The 23,674-nt window shown below is 45.3% G+C and overlaps 1 protein-coding gene across 2 annotated transcripts in view; it reads left to right on the top strand.

Annotated features, from left to right (window-relative positions):
- The window catches only part of TSFM (Ts translation elongation factor, mitochondrial), a 34,130-nt gene extending 10,755 nt beyond the window's left edge, over positions 1-23,375 (top strand). For both annotated transcript variants that reach the window (XM_063952299.1, XM_063952300.1), the window contains exons 3-6: positions 2,347-2,475; positions 3,046-3,168; positions 22,607-22,685; positions 22,854-23,375. In XM_063952299.1, coding sequence (XP_063808369.1) covers positions 2,347-2,475; positions 3,046-3,168; positions 22,607-22,685; positions 22,854-23,281 — 759 coding nt within the window. In that variant the 3' untranslated portion in view covers positions 23,282-23,375. The remainder of the gene's footprint in view (positions 1-2,346; positions 2,476-3,045; positions 3,169-22,606; positions 22,686-22,853) is intronic.
- The last annotated feature ends 299 nt before the right edge of the window (positions 23,376-23,674 follow it).

Below are 23,674 nucleotides of genomic sequence, written 5' to 3'. Positions count from 1 at the left end.
GAGGAATTTCAACTGGGTCGATATCTGCACTTCCTACAGTCAGGAGTGACTATGGGCCTAAAATGGGTTCCAGTAAGGTCCAGTTTTCGGCTCTGTCCATTTTCTTCCAAATAGAACTGGCTTCATTGCCTGAAGTTCAGACTTTTGTTAAGGGAGGGCTGCATATTCAGCCCCCGTTTGTGCCTCCAGTTGCACCGTGGGATCTCAACGTGGTGTTGGATTTCCTGAAGTCGCACTGGTTTGGACCACTTAAATCCGTGGAGCTAAAATACCTCACGTGGACAGTGGTCATGCTGTTGGCCTTGGCGTCGGCCAGGCGTGTATCAGAATGGGCGACTTTGTCATGCAAATGCCCTTATCTGATTTTTCATAAGGATAGGGCGGATTTGAGGACTCGTTCCCAATTTCTCCCAAAGGTGGTTCAGCTTTTCATTTGAACCAGCCTATTGTGGTGCCTGAGGCTACTCGTGACTTGGAGGATTCCAAGTTGCTGGACGTAGTCCGGGCCCTAAAAATCTATGTTTCCAGGACAGCTGGAGTCAGACTGACTCGCTATTTATCCTGCATGCACCCAACAAGTTGGGTACGCCTGCTTCAAAGCAGACTATTGCTCGCTGGATCTGTAGCACGATTCAACTTGCACATTCTGCGGCTGGACTGCCGCATCCTAAATCAGTAAAAGCCCATTCCACAAGGAAGGTGGGCTCTTCTTGGGCGGCTGCCCGAGGGGTCTCGGCTTTACAACTTTGCCGAGCAGCTACTTGGTCGGGGTCAAGCACATTTGCTAAATTCTACAAGTTTGATACCCTGGCTGAGGAGGACCTAGAGTTCGCTCATTCGGTGCTGGAGAGTCATCCGCACTCTCCCGCCCGTTTGGGAGCTTTGGTATAATCCCCATGGTCCTTACGGAGTTCCCAGCATCCACTAGGACGTCAGAGAAAATAAGATTTTACTCACCGGTAAATCTATTTCTCGTAGTCCGTAGTGGATGCTGGGCGCCCGTCCCAAGTGCGGATTGTCTGCAATACTTGTATATAGTTATTGTTTAACTAAAGGGTTATTGTTGAGCCATCTGTTGAGAGGCTCAGTTATATTTCATACTGTTAACTGGGTATAGTATCACGAGTTATACGGTGTGATTGGTGTGGCTGGTATGAGTCTTACCCGGGATTCAAAATTCTTTCCTTATTGTGTCAGCTCTTCCGGGCACAGTATCCTAACCGAGGTCTGGAGGAGGGTCATAGAGGGAGGAGCCAGTGCACACCAGGTAGTCCTAAAGCTTTCTTTAGTTGTGCCCAGTCTCCTGCGGAGCCGCTATTCCCCATGGTCCTTACGGAGTTCCCAGCATCCACTACGGACTACGAGAAATAGATTTACCGGTGAGTAAAATCTTATTTTTTTTTATGGTGTGTACCTGCCAAAAAGGGCTTTGTATCGATTTTTGGCTCTTCAAATTAACATTGAAAACTATAGGATAGCCCCCCCCCTCCCACTTACCTGTGGCCACACCCCCTTTCCTAATTTGTACTGGTTTTCATGTGTAAAATGTTGGACCGTATTAAATACCAGCACCCCTAACAGGTTAATTACATTCAGTAGTATGTGGCTGTGGGAGTATGAGAAAGGCATTAATAAAAAAATAAAAAACACAAACCTTGTGAGTTAAAGTATGCGCTATGAATTATTTGTGTCAGTGAGACAGAGAACACTCACTAATGGCATAAAGAATATTTAAGCCTAACCCCATTCTCAGAGCCATCCCTCCACTTTACAGACAAGTAATACCCCAGGAGCATTGACCCTCCTTCATAGTCCTCCCTGGCAGGGTGTGTTCTTGATACAAAGCTATTAATGGAGCTATGTCATTGGATTATCCCGGGACTAACAGTAGTCTTAGGACCTCTTGTGATGCCCCCTTAAAAGGTTTACAGCTTTTTGCAGCATATTGACCACTCATGGGGCGGTAATCAAATGATATATCACACCCAATCTCCTCTCTAAAGTGACCCCTGTTATTGCGCATATTGTGCCCATAATAATCGGGCTTATCTGCGTAAAGGGTCGGGTCGAGCTGAAATGATTATACCATGCCCATCAGCAGAAAAGAATTGAATACCACACATGGAATCTTGTTGTGGTTTGTTTTTTTTGGAGCGGGGTTAAAGAGAATTTCTTCACCTGTCTTTTTGGGGGTTTTTTTGCATGGCAAAGCAGATGTATCTGTACCTGATATAAAAGTACCTCTTAATTCGTAAAAATATTTTTAACCTATGTAAATAGCTATTCATTGGTGTAATATATTTATATGTATGTGTCTCTTCATCATTTACTCTTGTCTTTATGAAGGCAGAGGCTTGGTTAAATCAGCAGGCCCAAAAAGAAGGATGGAGCAAAGCATTTAAGTTACAAGGAAGAAAGACTGCAGAGGGTCTTGTGGGTCTGCTACTAGAAGGCAACAGTGCAGTAATGGTGGAAGTGAGTAAATAAGAACGTGTCTGAGCTGCACTGTACTGCAGATATGTCCGGTAACATTGCTGGGATTACGTGGACATAAATACATATATAATAATTTTATTCATGGTTCTTTGTATCCATGTAACAGGACTTTGTGAAACCAGATCTAATATATACCCAAGTTAGCGGGTGAACACATGAAAATTGTAGTAGTAGCACACGTTAATGATGAACTTCCTAATAAGGACAGAAAATGTTTAATTTCAAGAGTTTTGAATTCAGTTTTATGCCCTGTTAGCGTCACCCTTTGCCTTGAAGTAAAAGTTTGGGATTAGGAAACGTTCATCTTTATATGGTAGCTGAGTATTTCCTTTCATAGTTGAGTTCATTAGCAGGAGGAGAGGAGATGTGTATAGTCTGTGCAAGGTCCCTGTTCTCCTTATTGCATGGTCTGTGGAGGGTGGAGAATTTGCAATCATGATGACACACTGATCACTCACTATTATTTACCTTATTGGTTTCATAGGATTATAACATTTTTTTTTTGTCAGTTTACAACTAAATGAAACTCTGAACACTAAATTCTTTCAGGTGAACTGTGAGTCAGACTTTGTAGCCAGGAATGTGAGGTTCCAGCAGCTGGTTCAGCAGATGGCTCTCTCTACACTGAGGCATTCCCAGAGTGTGGCGCTGAACCAACCTTCTTACGTTAAGGTGAGTTGCGCAGAGTGCCTCATTACCTATCGGTATCCCCTCAAGTACTTAGCTAGACTAACACCATTTCCCAGTTTTCTCCATTGCAATCCAAATAGAGTATATTTGGAAATATATCAGTTTAGGTATTAATGGTTCTTGTAACTGCGTTAATATACTCGGCTTTGCCTGCCATCAGCAATTCATTAAAAAGACAAAATCATATCTGTTGTACTACATGGGGGGGAATTCAATCATGCCCCCCCCCCCCCCCCTCCCCATTTATTTTATTTTATTTTTCTCTGACATCCTAGTGGACGCTGGGAACTCCGTAAGGACCATGGGGAATAGACGGGCTCCGCAGGAGACTGGGCACTCTAAAGAAAAGATTAGGTACTATCTGGTGTGCACTGGCTCCTCCCTCTATGCCCCTCCTCCAGACCTCGGTTAGAATCTGTGCCCGGCCAGAGCTGGGTGCTCCTAGTGGACTCTCCTGAGCTTACTAGTAAAGAAAGTATTTATTAGGTTTTTTATTTTCAGTGAGCTTCTGCTGGTAACAGACTCACTGCTACGTGGGACTAAGGGGAGAGAAGCAAACCTACCTGCGTGCAGCTAGCTTGTGCTTCTTAGGCTACTAGACACCATTAGCTCTAGAGGGTTCGAACACAGGCACCTGTCCTCGATCGTCCGTTCCCGGAGCCGCGCCGCCGTCCCCCTCGCAGAGCCAGAAGAACAGAAGCTGGAAGACGACGAAATCGGCGGCAGAAGACGTCTTCATTTAAGGTAGCGCACAGCACCGCAGCTGTGCGCCATTGCTCCCAGCATACTTACAAACTCCGGTCACTGTAGGGTGCAGGGCGCTGGGGGGGGGGGGGGGCGCCCTGGGCAGCAATTGAAGTACCTTTTGGCAAAAAAAATACATATATACAGTCTGGCACTGTATATATGTAAAAAACCCCACCATTTTTTTACACAGAAAGCGGGACAGAAGCCCGCCACTGAGGGGGCGGGGCCTTCTTCCTCAGCACACCAGCGCCTTTTTCTCTTCACAGCTCCGCTGGAAGCAGCTCCCCAGGCTCTCCCCTGCAGTATCCAGGTACAAGACGGGTTAAAAAGAGAGGGGGGGCACATAAATATAGGCGCAAATAAGACATATAAAGCAGCTATTGGGTAAATCACTTATTATAAGTGAAAACCCTGTGTTATATAGCGCTGTGGTGTGTGCTGGCATACTCTCTCTCTGTCTCCCCAAAGGACTTTGTGGGGTCCTGTCCTCAGTCTGAGCATTCCCTGTGTGTGTGCGGTGTGTCGGTACGGCTGTGTCGACATGTTTGATGTGGAGGAGGAGCAAGGGCAAATAAGTGTGGTGTCGCCCCCGTCGGGGCCGACACCTGATTGGATGGATATGTGGAAGGTCTTAAACGACAATGTAAGCTCCTTACATAAAAGGTTTGATGACGCTGCAGCCTTGGGACAGCCGGGGTCTCAGCCCGCGCCTGCCCAGGCGACTCAGAAACCGTCAGGGGCTCATAAACGCCCTCTATCTCAGATGGTTGACACAGATGTCGACACGGAGTCCGACTCCAGTGTCGACGATGATGAGGCACATTTACAGTCTAAAATGACCAAGGCCATCCGATACATGATTGTTGCAATGAAAGATGTATTACACATTTCTGAGATTAACCCTGTTAATACCAAGAGGGTTTATATGTTTGGGGAGAAAAAGCAGCCAGTGACTTTTCCCCCATCTGATGAATTAAATGAATTGTGTGAAGAAGCGTGGAGTTCCCCTGATAAGAAACTAGTGATTTCTAAGAGGTTACTGTTGGCGTACCCTTTCCCGCCAACGGACAGGTTACGTTGGGAAACATCCCCTAGGGTGGACAAGGCGCTGACACGCTTATCTAAAAAGGTGGCCCTGGCGTCTCAGGATACGGCCGCCCTAAAGGAGCCTGCGGATAGAAAGCAGGAAGCTATCCTGAAGTCAGTGTATACACACTCTGGTACTCTACTGAGACCGGCTATTGCTTCAGCCTGGATGTGTAGTGCTGTAGCAGCATGGACAGATACTCTGTCAGACGACATAGATTCCCTCGACAGGGATACTGTTTTGCTAACCCTGGGCCATATAAAAGACGTCGTCTTATATATGCGGGATGCTCAGAGGGACATTTGCCTGCTGGGCTCTAGAATTAATGCTATGTCCATTTCTGCCAGGAGGGTCTTATGGACTCGGCAATGGACAGGAGATGCTGATTCTAAAAAACACATGGAGGTTTTGCCTTATAAGGGTGAGGAATTGTTTGGGGACGGTCTATCGGACCTCGTGTCCACAGCGACAGCTGGAAAGTCGACTTTCTTGCCTCAGGTTTCCTCACAGCCTTAGAAAGCACCGTATTATCAAATGCAGTCCTTTCGTTCTCAGAAAGGCAAGAGGGTCAGGGGCGCATCCTTTCTTGCCAGAGGCAGGGGTAGAGGTAAGAAGCTGCACCATGCAGCCAGTTCCCAGGAACAAAAGTCCTCCCCTGCTTCCACTAAGTCCACCGCATGACGTTGGGGCTCCACAGGCGGACCTAGGTGCGGTGGGGGCGCGTCTCCGAAACTTCAGTAACCAGTGGGTTCGCTCACAGGTGGATCTCTGGGCTATACAAATTGTATCTCAGGGATACAAGCTGGAATTCGAAGCGACTCCCCCCCCCCCCCCCCGCCATTACCTCAAATCAGCCTTGCCAGCTTCCCCCATGGAAAGGGAGGTAGTACTGGCGGCAATTCACAAGCTGTACCTCCAGCAAGTGATTATCAGGGTCCCCCTCCTTCAACAGGGAAGGGGTTACTATTCCACAATGTTTGTGGTACCGAAACCGGACGGTTCGGTGAGACCCATTCTGAATTTAAAATCCTTGAACACTTATATAAAGAAATTCAAGTTCAAAAAGGAATCGCTCAGAGCGGTTATTGCAAGCCTGGAAGAGGGGGATTTTATGGTGTCGCTGGACATCAAGGATGCTTACTTGCATGTCCCCATTTACCCACCTCACCAGGAGTACCTCAGGTTTGTGGTACAGGACTGTCATTACCAGTTCCAGACGTTGCCGTTTGGCCTGTCCACGGCACCGAGGATATTTACCAAGGTAATGGCCGAAATGATGATACTCCTTCGGAAGAAGGGAGTTATAATTATCCCGTACTTGGACGATCTCCTCATAAAGGCGAGGTCCAGGGAGCAGTTGTTGATCAGCGTAGCACTCTCTCAGGAAGTGTTGCAACAGCACGGCTGGATTCTGAATGTTCCAAAGTCGCAGCTGATTCCTACGACGCGTCTGCTTTTCCTGGGCATGATTCTGGACACAGAACAGAAGAAGGTGTTTCTCCCGGTGGAGAAGGCCCAGGAATTAGCATCTCTGGTCAGGGACCACCTGAAACAAAAACAGGTATCGGTGCATCACTGCACGCGAGTCCTGGGAAAGATGGTGGCTTCATACGAAGCCATTCCCTTCGGCAGGTTCCATGCAAGAATCTTTCAGTGGGATCTGTTGGACAAGTGGTCCGGATCGCATCTTCAGATGCATCGGCTGATCACCCTGTCCCCAAGGGCCAGGGTGTCTCTTCTGTGGTGGCTGCAGAGTGCTCACCTTCTCGAGGGCCGCAGGTTCGGCATACAGGACTGGGTCCTGGTGACCACGGATGCAAGCCTCCGAGGATGGGGGGCAGTCACTCAGGGAAGAAACTTCCAAGGGCTGTGGTCAAGTCTGGAGACTTCTCTACACATAAATATACTGGAACTAAGGGCCATTTACAATGCCCTGAGCTAAGCAGAGCCCCTGCTTCGAAACCGGCCAGTGCTGATTCAGTCAGACAACATCACGGCGGTCGCTCATGTAAACCGCCAGGGCGGCACAAGAAGCAGGATGGCAATGGCGGAAGCCACAAAGATTCTTCGATGGGCGGAGAATCACGTGCAAGCACTGTCAGCAGTGTTCATTCCGGGAGTGGACAACTGGGAAGCAGACTTCCTCAGCAGACACGACCTCCACCCGGGAGAGTGGGGACTTCATCAAGAAGTCTTCACACAGATTGCAAAGCGATGGGAACTGCCACAGGTGGACATGATGGCGTCCCGCCTCAACAAAAAGCTAAAAAGATATTGCGCCAGGTCAAGGGACCCTCAGGCGATAGCTGTGGACGCCCTAGTGACACCGTGGGTGTACCAGACGGTATATGTGTTTCCTCCTCTTCCTCTCATACCCAAGGTACTGAGAATAGTAAGAAAGAGAGGAATAAGAACAATACTCATTGTTCCGGATTGGCCAAGAAGGACTTGGTACCCGGAACTGCAAGAAATGCGCACAGAGGACCCATGGCCTCTGCCTCTCAGACAGGACCTGCTGCAACAAGGGCCCTGTCTGTTCCAAGACTTACCGCGGCTGCGTTTGACTGCATGGCGGTTGAACGCCGGATCCTAGCGGAAAAAGACATTCCGGATGAAGTTATTCCTACGCTGATAAAGGCTAGGAAAGACGTGACGGCAAAACATTATCACCGTATATGGCGAAAATATGTTGCTTGGTGTGAGGCCAGGAAAGCCCCTACAGAGGAATTCCAGCTGGGTCGTTTCCTGCACTTCCTACAGTCAGGGGTGACTATGGGCCTAAAATTGGGGTCCAGATTTCGGCCCTATCCATTTTCTTTCAAAAAGAACTGGCTTCACTGTGACAATGCTAAATTCCTTGTCGTATAAACAACCCTTATGAAGCTAAGAACACTGTACGCTGTTTATTTAAGAAATACCGTAATGATACGCTATTTGCGTAACGATCGCTCAGCCGTAGGCGAGACGCTCAAGCGTCACGTTCGCTCACGGCCCAGTGATCACAGGACACGTTATTGGTTATGTCTAGGGGAAAGATTCGCTGTAACGTAGCGTACGCTAGAGACCACGAGGAGGTCACCAGCGATGCAGACGCTCACAACACTATACCTTTATGTTAAACCTTATACCGATGTAATACACTGAATACCTTAATGTGAGTACAGGGTGTAAATGCAACCTTGTGTAACCTGACTATCTACAAAAGCTATTTGAGCGTCACCGACGCTCAAGTGAACACTTAACACTATAGTAAATACACAGATACTGGTTTAGGTTTCCAAGGCCTATTAACTGTATTATATCTAGAATACTTGTAAAAGGGGATAACAGTACATATGATACACTACAATATAACAGAGACTTCCTAACCACAGAACTAAACAATAAATACAAAAAAGACAATACTACACTGACCTAAATGCAATACGATACAATACTATAATACTATAAGGTATTTAAGAGAAAAAGAGGAGAGAGAGAGATAGAGAGAGAGAGAGAGATTGGCTCGCAGAAAGACAATGATTATGGAGAGAACTTACGCACAAAGGGTATGATCGCCAGCGCCTCGATATCCAGCTCCCGATTATCAGCAGATAACCGTTGATGAGAGAGTGAGAGCTGGATGTGGTCGGCCTGCCTATTTATGCTCCACACACAATGCAATCTCCTGGTCCTACAATCCCATTGTCCATTGGCCGAAGGAATTCGGCCCTGCATCATAACAAAAGGTCATAGGGTGATTCATACAGGTGGGCTGTGACGATTTCCAACAGCTCAGGTGGGTGGGAAACTGGGTTTCCCGCCGCATACCTGAGTATGTGCAAATCATAGAAATGGACATAAACTTCTTATGTCCATAACTATTCGCACGAGCGATTAATACGCTCCAAACCAACACCGGAATATTGCTAATCAAATACTCTTCCGATGGGTACCAAACACTGCTGTATGATTCCTGTTAAACCCTTCGTACGATGCAAAGAGGGATTCCTCAGCTCTGGGACATTATACTTTAACCAAACTTACAGAAACTATCAAAGGGATCATGATCTATAAACTACATTAATTGTGAACATTTGTAACTAATGAGTCGCACGCTACGATCACATAAACTCTACCGTAAATGCGCATACTGCGCGTGCGAGTGCACGCTATTGCGGGTATGCGCTTCCACGGGAGAGCGTACGCATGCGCAGCACGGACCAGTGTGCGGTGCAAATATGGCAACGTGCATTGAGACATTTTTCTGACTTTGACAGTCCACCCTTTGGCAGTCAATAATAACTGCCACAAAACATTTAAGGAGAAAAATGTAAGTCAGGGGTTAATTGATTTCCATGGTTGGGTAGGGGAGGAGAGAGGAGAAGGTGTGAAGAGGGTATGACCTAGTGAGAAAGCAGGAGCATGTGTGTATGAGTCCATGTTTGGAGGGTCATGTATCATCGTGCCGTACGTGTGGTAGATCAAGCTTCGAGGTATTGCGAAGTATACATTTGAATTCCTTCTTATCCTGTGGTACAGGTCTGTGGATGGGCTGTCAAACTTTACCGAGCTCATTTCGGCTGTAGTTGTAACAAAATGGGGATGCACATTTTAGTTGATGATACATGAATGGGGGAGGTATGTGGTTGCTGATATCTGTGCCTGAATTCCCTATCGTCTATGTGTGTCATTACCTGAGGGTTGTAGAGATGAAGATAGAGAACACTTATGAAAAATGCAATGGTATTCTATGTCAGGGAAATGTACATTCGTCGATTGAGGTCTTGATTGGTGTCGGTTGATCGGAGTCTTCTTCTTTGTGCTTTTGCTCATAAATCGTGAGTAAAGCAAACAACGTCCATGGATTTACAAAAAAATGTTGGGCTATCGTGATTTTAAAGTTCCTAGGGAAACTGGGGTACCCATGGCATTGTCCATCAAAATCTTGTTTATCAGGTCGTCTGCTCTTCTTCTTTCCATCTTTCCGTTGTCGGCCCCTTGGCTCATCAAATCCTTCGTCTACGTGGGTCTTTGTACCTCGGAGGAAAACATAGAAATGGGTGAAAGACGGACCGTATACTCATTACATCATTACGTCATGGTTTCTAGCATTGGGTCATAAATCAAATCCAGGTTAATTACAGTTTCCTCACTCCTTAAGCTCATCACTTTCGTGCTTTGCTTGCACCTCATCAAAGCCTGCCCGCATCTAAATATCAATCCAATAGATATAACGACACCCAAAATACATAGGAGAAACTTTCCAACATCCATTATGACTCCTTGAGCCCAGTCTCCTAAACCGGAGAACCAATTTCGCGGGTTCAACCATGACACCCAACCAGTCAGCTCATTACCTACAGCAGCAAGGGTGAGATTGTGTTTTCGACGAAATTCCCACTTTAATTGCAGAATATCGTCCATCTTTTGGTCTATGACCTCTACCGGATCCTCGGTGCTATTTGTGATATACGTGCAACACTTTATGCCGTACTGTGTTGCCAATGTAACACAATATCCGCCTGTTACTGCTGTAAGATAATTAAGAACCATCCTATGCTGAACTAGTTCTGTTTTGTAAGCTTGAAGTTCCCTTCCAGTGTATCTAAACGTGTCATCATACATTTCAGTGATATTATCTAACAAAGTGGCGAGTGCGGAAATGTATCTATAATTCATCACACCTCGAGCGGTGCGAGTGAAATCTAACGCTACCAGAACCTGAATCCCGGTGGATTCATGGATAAGATCAGAGGCCGGATGCTCTAACCTTTCTGACAGTTGTCTTTTAACAAGGTGCTCGTAGTGAGTGTGAGTATAAGGAGTTTGGGCACCACGGTGTATGTCCTTCATTTTGTCATGTGTAACAGTCATTACTTCAGGCAATACTTTTCCAATATAACACAATCCTTCAGAGTTTGGGGCAAGCCACTTGTACGCCTTTCTCCCGCATATGAAATATGCATCATCGGGGAGAACATAAGGGACGGAGAAGGACATGACCATGTTACAAACCTTCCAGGTGAAATCTCCTGACCCTAATTCTTCCATCTGTCTAATGCACGTATCAGTTTGTACGATATGTGCACAGTATCCTGGTGATACCTCTCCAACTTTAGTAATCCTATTTCCTAAGGTATATCGATACCGGAATGATTTTCCTCTACTGGCTATGTGGCGTACGAGCTCTGTATCTGTAGGCATTCTATCTGCTCTGTGTGAAAAGGTCATGGTAAGGTTGCTCCATGACACTTCCCAATTTCCCGGTTTTCTAGGATTGGAGATGTTAAAACATATGAGGGACCTATCCACATGGTATTGGTGGAGCTTCAAACTAGGAGGGCTGGAGATGTTAAACCTCCGGTCCACCGGTCTCCCACCACTTAGCTCAAGTACCTCCCCTAACGTTAAAGGAAATGGTACTAGCCCTGATTTACTGTGACCCTGAGGTACTTGAGAGCATACCCAACAATCTGTTTGGTTTAACACGTTACCCACTAAGGAGTGATAGTCACTCAATGGATGCCGGTCTATATGGATATTAAAACTAGATTGACATTTCTTTATGCATCCATCTTCAACCAGATTATCACAGAGCCTACAGATACAATTTTCCTCAGCTAACAATCCATCACAATTTCTTCTATTGGATCGTTTTCTGATACTCGCCTTTGCTTGTTGGCTTGGTTGATCTTGGAAAACTACACCTCCATCATCATAATCGGAACCCATTCCAGAACCTCTTTCGACCTCTATGGTACTCTCGCCGGAACAGACTGCTCTGGTCAACATCATGGTTAACATCAAAATCCGGATCACAGTCTCTTGGGGCAAGTCCATCTTTGAGGAGGAAATAGAGAAGAATGAGAAGGGGGAAAAAGAAATTTTAAAGGAGAGGGGATGGGAAGTGGAGAAAACAATAAAAGGGAGAGGGGAGTTGACAGCTGCTTTCGGTCTTCAAGGCTCAGGTGCCGCCTCAGTCCTCCTGGAACAGACACTCTAGTGATACAACCTCTACCGTCTGTTCCTTATCACGGGACTTCTCTGGATCAGCAACCTTCTTGCAGTGGGATGAATGGACCCAAGTCTCTCTCTCAGCAACCTTCAATGCTGTGGTGCTAGTCAATAAGACCTGGTATGGTCCTTCCCATCTATCAATAAGACAACCTGAGCGTAGAAAATTTCGTATCATTACATAATCCCCAGGTTCAATGTCATGACAATTACTATCTGGTAAATCAGGAATCACCAACTTCAGATTATCATTTTGATTCCTCAACTGCTTACTCATATTAATTAAGTACTTTACAGTTACTTCATTGTTACATTTCAAATCATCCTGAGGGTTAATCATGACATGCGGTTGTCGACCAAACAAGATTTCAAAAGGGGACAGATTAAGAGGGGACCTGGGAGTGGTTCTGATACTATACAAAACAATGGGTAAAGCTTCTGGCCACGTCAATCCTGTCTCTGCCATTACTTTACTCAATTTATTTTTAATAGTGCTGTTCACTCTTTCGACCTTCGCGCTCGCCTGTGGACGGTACGGAGTGTGCAGCTTACTATCAATTCCCATCAACTTACACATTCCTTGAAAGACATCACCTGTAAAATGGGTACCCCTATCACTTTCAATGATTCTAGGGATACCATATCTACATACAAATTCCTGCACAATTTTCTTAGCTGTAAACATAGCGGTATTTGTAGCTGTTGGAAAAGCTTCGACCCAATTCGAGAAAACATCTATACAAACAAGTACATATTTCAAATTTCTACATGGGGGTAATTGAATGAAGTCAATTTGTATTACTTGGAAAGGGCCGCCGGCAGGTGGGATATGGGATGGTTCTGTTGGTATTGCTTTTCCAATATTCTTTCTCAGACAGGTAAGGCATGACATTGCTCTTTTACTAGCATGAGAGGAGAATCCTGGGGCGCACCAGTATGCTCTTACCAATTTGCACATCCCCTCCTTGCCTAGATGAGTCAGCCCGTGAGCTGCTTCAGCCAGACACGGAAGGTATGCCCTGGGGGCCACTGGTTTACCATGTCCATCCGTCCAGAGCCCTGAGGACTCCTGGCCATATCCCTTTGCCTTCCAGACTGCTCTCTCCTGAGTGGAACACAAATTCTGCATTTCACACAACTTTTGTGTGTTGATGGTATTAAATACCATCAGTTGTGTGGTGTCTGTCCGTATGGGGATAGCAGCTGCAAGCTTTGCAGCTTCGTCTGCTCGGCTGTTACCAAGGGATACTGGGTCTTGGCTATATGTATGTGCTTTACATTTGATAACAGCCACTCTGTCGGGTTCCTGTATCGCTGTTAGAAGCCTTTTTATGTGAGCTGCATGCGCTATCGGTGTACCAGCTGCCGTCATGAAATTTCTGAGACGCCATAGCGCTCCGAAATCATGGACTACCCCGAACGCGTATCTAGAATCGGTGTAGATATTGGCAGACTTACCCTTAGCCAATTCACATGCTCTGGTTAGGGCGACCAGTTCAGCAACCTGGGCTGAGTGAGGTGGGCCTAGCGGTTCCGCTTCTATGGTGTCTTGGTCATCTACGACTGCGTATCCAGTACACAAGTCTCCCGAGTCTGACTGTCTGTGACAACTACCGTCCGTGTAGAACGTGAGTTCTGCATCTTCTAGTGGATTGTCACTGATGTCAGGCCTTGCGGTAAAATTTTGGGTCAAATATTCCATACAATCATGTGTATCTTCCTTTGCATTAAATCCTCCTTCCCCATCACTCTCACCTCCCACCCTTTGTGCCTGTCCAGGCACACCTGGGAGAAATGTTGCAGGGTTTAATGTGCTGCATCTCCTTATGGTGATGTTTACTGGGGCCATTAGTGCCAATTCCCATCTCGTAAACCTTGCTGATGAGACATGTCTGGTTTGGGCAGAATTCAATAAGGCCGATACCGCATGTGGTGTATGGATTGTGAGGTTGTGGCCTAGCACGACATCTTCGCTTTTCGTCACTAGCAATGCTATCGCCGCAACGCTACGCAAGCATGTGGGGAGGGATCGCGCTACCGTGTCTAGCTGAGCGCTGTAGTATGCAATTGGCCTGCTGGCATCACCGTGTTTTTGTGTTAGTACACCTGCTGCGCACCCAGCACTTTCTGTTCCGTATAGTTCAAAGGGTTTCCCATAGTCTGGCATACCTAGTGCTGGTGCCTGCGTTAGGCACTGTTTGAGTCTCTCAAATGCTGTTTCAGATTCGTCTGTATGCGAAATCCGATCAGGTTTGTTTGAAGAGACCATTTCCTGCAAAGGTAGCGCCAATATGGAAAACCCTGGGATCCAATTACGGCAATACCCACACATTCCTAAAAACGTCCTGATCTGTTGCTGGGTTTGTGGCAGTGTCATGTCTCTAATGGCTTGGATTCTATCAGCGGTCAGGTGTCTCAGTCCTTGTGTTAGACAGTGTCCCAAGTATTTTACCTTAGCTTGGCATAATTGCAACTTGTCTTTGGAGACCTTGTGACCTGTGTCTGAAAGATGAAACAGGAGCTGTTTCGTATCCTTCAGGGATGCCTCCAATGAATCAGAACACAGTAGTAGATCATCCACGTACTGTATCAACACTGATCCACTTTCCGGTTGGAAAGACTGTAAACAATCATGCAAAGCCTGAGAAAATATACTTGGACTATCTATGAAACCTTGGGGTAACCGAGTCCACGTATATTGGACTCCTCTGTATGTGAATGCAAACAAATATTGGCTGTCAGGGTGCAGAGGTACCGAAAAGAAAGCGGAGCAGAGGTCAATAACAGTGAAAAATTTGGCAGTGGGAGGAATTTGCATTAGGATGACAGCTGGATTAGGCACTACGGGGAACTGACTCTCGACTATTTTGTTAATCCCCCTTAGATCCTGCACTAGCCTGTAACCCCTCCCCCCACTCTTTTTAACAGGGAAGATGGGACTATTTGCTGTGCTGGACGTTCTTACTAGAATGCCCTGTTGTAGCAAGCGCTCTATTACCGGGAAAACTCCTAACTCCACCTCTGGCTTCAGAGGATACTGTGGGATTTTTGGAGCTATCCTACCATCTTTTACTTGTACTACTACTGGGGCTACATTTGCCATTAATCCAGTGTCCTGTCCATCTTTTGTCCAAAGCGACTCTGGTATCTGAGATGTCATCTCTTCTACTTGGGATGGATTCCTATTTGTCATAATGGAATGTGACATTAATTTTGATGGGGAGTCTAACATGTCTCGTACTTCCTGAGCGTGATTCTCAGGGATGTCCAAGAATACACCTTCAGGAGTACAATAAATGACGCAACCCATTTTACATAGTAAGTCTCTTCCCAGGAGATTGGTCGGTGCCGATGCAGCCAGCAAAAAGGAATGCTTGGTATGCAAAGGCCCTATTGTAATCTCGGCTGGTTTGCTAACAGGGTAGTGCTGGACTACTCCTGTTACTCCTATGGCTGGAACTGTCCTACCAGTGGTTCTCATGCCCACTGTCGAATTGATCACTGACTTGGCCGCCCCTGTGTCTACAAGAAAGTTTAAAGTTTTACCGGCTACATTGATTGCAATCTCTGGTTCGCTTCCAAGACTGGCAATCAATTTAACTGGTTGCAGATTACAGGTATGGCCACACCCCTATTGGGTATGCTGACCTCCCTGAATCCCGCTGGCAGCAACTACTTGTGAGGGAGTTAGCTGGGAACTACCAGAGGCATGCCAGTCTCTGTTTGGGGGATATCTTTTTGTTTCCCCTGTATGTGGCTCAAAACTCCGCCTCTGTGGACCCTGCTCCCAATGTCGTGTGTGGTGTTGTTGTCTAGGGGGTTGAAAAGATCTTTGTACATTTCTTACTCTACAGTCTCGTGCATAGTGTCCCGGTCTGTTACAAGAAAAACATGTTATTACACTTGCCTTACCCACAGGATTCGGTGGTACATACGCAGGCTGCCTTGTGGTCAGCGCCTGTATACTTACGGACATCAACTTATCACTTTGCGACTCCCTGTGCCTAGTGATATTTCTGTCGTGATCAATAGCAGCCTCTCTCAAGGTGGACACTGACAGACCTCGCCAACATGGCTGCGTGGTCTGTACCCTAGCTTTTAATGTTTCTTTCAAACCATCCATCAGTACAGATACTGCTACTTCTCGATGGTTTGGGTTGGTCTTTATGTCTTCTATACCAGTGTACTTTGCCATTTCTAATAGTGCCCGGTGAAAATATTCTATTGCCGTTTCGGACTCCTTTTGCTTAATGGAAAATATTTTATTCCATTTAACAACGGCTGGGAAATACTCTTTTAGCTGTAAATTTATCCTTTTTACATTATCCTTATTGTACACGTCTGTAAGCGGTACATCTTTATCCAATGCACAATCAGCTAAAAACTGAGTTGCATCAACATTGGAAGGTAAACAAGCTCTTAGCAGTATCTGCCAATCCTTGTTGTTGGGTTCTACCGTGTTACCTAAATCCCTGATGTATTTTTGGCTAGCAACTAAATCCTTCCTGGGGTCAGGAAATTCGGACACTATTGTTCTTAATTCCATTCTGGAAAATGGAGTGTACATGGCAATGTTCCTTATGGGAGTGGCTCCAGACACATCTGTTTTTCCATTGGGAACTGCTATTACCCTTACAGGAGCAATTCTAACAGCCTCTTCCTGTGTAGATTCTACAGCTTGTTGTGGTACAATTGTTTCAGTGTAGTGCATGGTGCCGTACTTACCCGTTGACACGACCTCACCTATCCCTCCGCTAGGGGCTTTCACTAATCTCGTGGGTGTCGCTGTGCCTACTGTGGTCTCTGCTATGGTGGCTGCAAGAGAGAGAGCTGAAATTGTTGCTGAATCGTCTTCTTGATCACACTCCTGAGGAAGGTTCAAAACAGGGTACATCTTGCACGGGTTAATACTTGCATGAGTTATTTGGTTAACATCATTAACATTTACAGTGTTACTAAGAGTTTGTGTTTTACAACCCAGTGCGTTTCTCTCCGCAATCAACTTCTCTCCTGCAATGTATGGTGGAGGAGGAGCTGTGGCAATCAACTTCCTGACTGCCCCAGATCCCGCCGCCAGAGCCAAACCTCTCTGTATCTCACCTTCCTGGTGCCATAACTGTAAATAATCATGATGCTGAATTCGTCTCTTTGCTGATTTTACGAGACATATCCTCCTCCTTAAATTTTGTAACACCTCTGGACTGAAGCTACCTATTCTTGGGAACTTGTCCCTGTCTTGTACAGTCATTCTCTCCCATTCATCACATAAAGATTCGGTGTGAATTCCATATTTTTCACACATTACATATCGTGCCGACCCAACTGGTCGGTTCACAGAATCAACCTGAACCAGGGTTGATCGCCCCCTACCTGAGCAACTGGCCCCCATAGTCTGTAGGTGTTGCTTAATCCTCCTTGGATTTTCTGTATCAAGGTTTTCAGCAAGCCTTTTCAGACAACCAAATTACTCCACAGTAGGCCGGCGGTGGCGGTTTACCGAGTACCCCACTCACTCGCCCACCTCGACCAATACGACCTGTAAACACCGTTATGATGCCAGCGTACTCGATACAGGGCCCCTATGGAACCTTCAGTTTACTGGAACATATGAGGGTTACCCGCAGGACACTTACTCTTTCCAGTAAAGTTGGGGTTGTTAGATAGTTCCTGAGTGACCAGCGAACTTCCCTTCCAAAAATAAAAAATTACACAAATCACGTCAGAATGTACAAATAGCGTTTGTGACCACTTTACTCTAATGGTATTTAGGTCAGATTACTAACTACTGCACACAATTACGTGTGGTCCAATCGTTCAGTACACGAGCACTACTTGTCATGTACTGAAAGATCAATGGAATCGATGTTTCCGGCCGCGATTCCTTCAGCAAGAGCTTATGGCCTATATGGGTTCTGCACCAACACCCCAGGCGTTGTGCCACTGGACTTTTATAGCGGACCTTTTACCTTACGACCTCCTGGTCTTGTTCTTTATGACCTCCTGGTCTTGTTACCTTATGGTCCGCTATACTCTAATGCTCAAATATTATTTAACCAGAGATGCCTCCCTGGCCACCGTATATGTCACTTACACGTATGTTCCTTAACGAGTACCCGACTTTCCTTTTGGTTCCACCTTTAAAATTGTATAAACTTTTGTATACAAAACACACTCACTCAACACATGTACACTTTGTTTCTATATCTATTTCTGCGCAGAAATTGTCTTCAGGCCAAAAGTGTTACCAATTAGGAGCAGGATCTGTTAAACTAAATTTCAGATTTTCCAAAAAATAGATTTGCGTTATTTACCGCTGTGCGTTACTTATCGCTTTTGCGCTAATTATCGCTTTGCGCTAATTATCGCTTTGCGCTAATTCAACTTTTCGTGACTTGGGCTACGTGGGCGTAACCAGACGCTACGTTGCGTAGTGAACGCTGCGTGCGTCTGCCTTTTGGATTGCGTACGCTAGTCTTTGTTAGCGACACGTGTACGCAATGCAAAGGATCCACCGTAACACAATATATTTATTTATCAATGTAGGTGATCCCTGATCATCTACCGCAATCCACACTGACTGCCTTGTATCTCAGACAAACCGTGTGTTTGTTCTATACTTTAACTATTACCTCTACTTTTAAATAACAGCAAATCTCTTTTTAGCACTTTCTATCAACTATAAAAAATTGGCAAACAGGAATAGTGATATACGAAAATGAAACAGAAATGCAGATAAATGTATGCGTACGCAAGACAAAAGAAAAATAAACAGTTTTAAAAGACACAAGCGTTTTGTTCTTACTTCCGGTTACCGGGTTCCTTCAGCACTCTTTGTCTAAGCGAAGCAGACGCTTATCCCGTCAGCAACTGCGAGATAACCTCCCACCCTTTTGCTGGGGGATAATGTCTGCTGATCTACCTAGTGCAGATGTGAAAAGGACCGGACGAGCCCGCAATTGACAATGCTAAATTCCTTGTCGTATAAACAACCCTTATGAAGCTAAGAACACTGTACGCTGTTTATTTAAGAAATACCGTAATGATACGCTATTTGCGTAACGATCGCTCAGCCGTAGGCGAGACGCTCAAGCGTCACGTTCGCTCACGGCCCAGTGATCACAGGACACGTTATTGGTTATGTCTAGGGGAAAGATTCGCTGTAACGTAGCGTACGCTAGAGACCACGAGGAGGTCACCAGCGATGCAGACGCTCACAACACTATACCTTTATGTTAAACCTTATACCGATGTAATACACTGAATACCTTAATGTGAGTACAGGGTGTAAATGCAACCTTGTGTAACCTGACTATCTACAAAAGCTATTTGAGCGTCACCGACGCTCAAGTGAACACTTAACACTATAGTAAATACACAGATACTGGTTTAGGTTTCCAAGGCCTATTAACTGTATTATATCTAGAATACTTGTAAAAGGGGATAACAGTACATATGATACACTACAATATAACAGAGACTTCCTAACCACAGAACTAAACAATAAATACAAAAAAGACAATACTACACTGACCTAAATGCAATACGATACAATACTATAATACTATAAGGTATTTAAGAGAAAAAGAGGAGAGAGAGAGAGAGAGAGAGAGAGAGATTGGCTCGCAGAAAGACAATGATTATGGAGAGAACTTACGCACAAAGGGTATGATCGCCAGCGCCTCGATATCCAGCTCCCGATTATCAGCAGATAACCGTTGATGAGAGAGTGAGAGCTGGATGTGGTCGGCCTGCCTATTTATGCTCCACACACAATGCAATCTCCTGGTCCTACAATCCCATTGTCCATTGGCCGAAGGAATTCGGCCCTGCATCATAACAAAAGGTCATAGGGTGATTCATACAGGTGGGCTGTGACGATTTCCAACAGCTCAGGTGGGTGGGAAACTGGGTTTCCCGCCGCATACCTGAGTATGTGCAAATCATAGAAATGGACATAAACTTCTTATGTCCATAACTATTCGCACGAGCGATTAATACGCTCCAAACCAACACCGGAATATTGCTAATCAAATACTCTTCCGATGGGTACCAAACACTGCTGTATGATTCCTGTTAAACCCTTCGTACGATGCAAAGAGGGATTCCTCAGCTCTGGGACATTATACTTTAACCAAACTTACAGAAACTATCAAAGGGATCATGATCTATAAACTACATTAATTGTGAACATTTGTAACTAATGAGTCGCACGCTACGATCACATAAACTCTACCGTAAATGCGCATACTGCGCGTGCGAGTGCACGCTATTGCGGGTATGCGCTTCCACGGGAGAGCGTACGCATGCGCAGCACGGACCAGTGTGCGGTGCAAATATGGCAACGTGCATTGAGACATTTTTCTGACTTTGACAACTGCCTGAGGTTCAGACGTTTGTTAAGGGAGTGCTGCATATTCAGCCCCCTTTTGTGCCACCAGTGGCACCCTGGGATCTTAACGTTGTGTTGGATTTCCTGAAATCCCACTGGTTTGAGCCACTTAAGACCGTGGAACTAAAGTATCTCACGTGGAAAGTGGTCATGCTGTTGGCCTTAGCATCGGCTAGGCGTGTGTCGGAATTGGCGGCTTTGTCATGTAAAAGCCCATATCTGATCTTCCATATGGACAGGGCAGAATTAAGGACTCGTCCCCAGTTTCTCCCAAAGGTGGTATCATCGTTTCATTTGAACCAACCTATTGTGGTGCCTGCGGCTACTCGGGACTTGGAGGACTCCAAGTTACTGGACGTAGTCAGGGCTTTGAAAATATATGTTTCCAGAACGGCTGGAGTCAGGAAGACTGACTCGCTGTTTATCCTGCATGCACCCAACAAGCTGGGTGCTCCTGCTTCAAAGCAAACTATTGCTCGCTGGATCTGTAGCACGATTCAGCTGGCTCATTCTGCGGCTGGATTGCCGCATCCAAAATCAGTAAAAGCCCATTCCACAAGGAAGGTGGGCTCTTCTTGGGCGGCTGCCCGAGGGGTCTCGGCTTTACAGCTTTGCCGAGCGGCTACTTGGTCGGGTTCAAACACATTTGCAAAGTTCTACAAGTTTGATACCCTGGCTGAGGAGGACCTTGTGTTTGCTCATTCGGTGCTGCAGAGTTATCCGCACTCTCCCGCCCGTTTGGGAGCTTTGGTATAATCCCCATGGTCCTTACGGAGTTCCCAGCATCCACTAGGACGTCAGAGAAAATAAGAATTTACTCACCGGTAATTCTATTTCTCGTAGTACGTAGTGGATGCTGGGCACCCGTCCCAAGTGCGGACTTTCTGCAATACGTGTATATAGTTATTGCTTAAATAAGGGTTATTGTTATGAGCCATCCGTTGAGTGAGGCTCAGTTGTTGTTCATACTGTTAACTGGGTAAGGTTATCACAAGTTGTACGGTGTGATTGGTGTGGCTGGTATGAGTCTTACCCTGGATTCCAAAAATCCTTTCCTTGTAATGTCAGCTCTTCCGGGCACAGTATCCCTAACTGAGGTCTGGAGGAGGGGCATAGAGGGAGGAGCCAGTGCACACCAGATAGTACCTAATCTTTTCTTTAGAGTGCCCAGTCTCCTGCGGAGCCCGTCTATTCCCCATGGTCCTTACGGAGTTCCCAGCATCCACTACGGACTACGAGAAATAGAATTACCGGTGAGTAAATTTTTATTTTTACACAATGGTTTTTTTTTTCACGCAATTCAATTGCAGCCCATTTTTTAGGTGTAAATAAAAAAAAAAAAAAAAACAGTTTTTGGGGAGAAAGCACATAGGATCCAGGATAAGGTCCCAGTTTTTAAAATCACGAAAATGGGTAATTTATCAGGGACTTTTCTTCGCCTACCTCCAGGCAGGTGACATTTTTTTTTCCCCGATAGTGCCGGCTTTCGAGGTTAATTGGATAGCCACCAGGGGCTCAATTAGCTGTGGTAACTTACTCCAGCTAATTGAATTCCCCCCTAAGTGACTTACTTTGTCTATAAGCTTAAAAGCACTATAAGCCTTTATTTACCGAATCTTAGGAAGGTCAATAGGTATGAAATTCCAGCACTTATTATTTATTTAGGGTTGACTAGCAACGCTTACTGCATTTGGAGTAACTTTTTCTCTTTACACTGTTTGCCATTGTTTCAAAACACAGTAATTAGTGTTCAGTACTGAATGCTGAAAAATAGGTAAAAGTCTTTTTTTTTTTTTTTTGCCATGTATAGTTCTGTATAATGTCTGATAGACTGTAGAGAACTGTTCAATCTTTTATTTTGTTAGCATAATTGACAACTCCAACTAATAATCTATCACCGTGAAGTGCAGTCCTTCATTGTTGTGTAGTCCCATCATTGATTGAAGTCTCAGACTTTTGACCGATATTAGAGCCCATTAAGATACCATCCATAAAATATGCTGGGGTTTCTGTAATCGGGTATGGATGTAATTTGCTTTAATAAAGCTGCAATCTGATGTCAAGATAACTGAATTTTGTATTTTCAAATGGTCTGAAGTCTATATAGTTTTTTTTTAAATCTCTTATATGTAACAAATGTGTGGCTGTTTTTTACACTGATACACATTTATTATTATTATTTTATTTTTTTTAAACTAAAGGGCACCTTGGCTGGTGAGGAGATTTTACAGATGAAGGCTGAAGAGTCCTCTCTTAAAGATGTTCTTGCAATGACAATTGGTATGTATACTTTTGTAATATTACTGCTTTCATCTCTAAAAGAGCAAGAAGACAAGAGTTCAGCTCCTATGTATTGTCATTCTCTGTATCTTTGCCGGTTTATTACACTTTGTTTATCTTCCTTAACCAGTTATTATAGTTGATTCTTTCTTTCTCTTTGCTTTGAAGGAAAACTTGGAGAAAACATGTTACTGAGGAGGGCTGTATGGGTAACTGTCCCCTCTGGCATGTTTATAGGTTCATATGTACATGGCACACTACCTCCGGATTTGCCGTCCTTGGCTAACATGTCATTTGGCAAATATGGATCCTTGGTTGTATGTCAGATAACTGATGCAGGCAACAAAAGCAACATATCTGAACTTGGTCGAAGACTGGGCCAGCACTTAGTAGGCATGAGCCCTGTGTCACTGGGTTCTCTAGAAGATGAGTCTGCTGGGGAGACAGAGACCAGAATGTTGGCCCAACCTTTCCTGCTGGAGCCCAGTCTAACTGTAGGACAGTATCTGCAGCCACACGGAGTACAGGTCCTGGATTTTGTGCGCTTTGAATGTGGAGAGGACACAGAGTGTACAGAAACCAGCCAGACACAATGATTCATAACAAACTGCTCCTGCTGGGAAATTTGTACAATGCAAGGTTTTATTTTTTTTTCCTTCCAACTGATAAATAAATGCAATGCTGCCAATATCACAGTGTTTTGTTTGCGTCACTTGGAGCAGAGCTATTATATGCATTTATGGACACATTTCTCATATTGTTACGTGAACGAACATGAAATTATAACCTATTTGTATTTATCAGATCTTTTCCCTAGATCTTTGTTAAACACTGAGAAGCTGCTTCATTTCCTCTCACAGTTGGGGGTCATTGTGATACATTATGTATGCCTGATGGGAGCGTGCATCCTACTGTGTACAGGGAGATGATCCTATGAAGACACAGCTACTATAATTAGCCCCTAGAAAGCCAGTCTGTATAATGCATGT

Source organism: Pseudophryne corroboree, chromosome 2 (assembly GCF_028390025.1).
Source record: "Pseudophryne corroboree isolate aPseCor3 chromosome 2, aPseCor3.hap2, whole genome shotgun sequence".
In the NCBI taxonomy this organism is placed as follows: domain Eukaryota; kingdom Metazoa; phylum Chordata; class Amphibia; order Anura; family Myobatrachidae; genus Pseudophryne; species Pseudophryne corroboree.
This window is presented reverse-complemented; position numbering and strand designations above follow the sequence as displayed.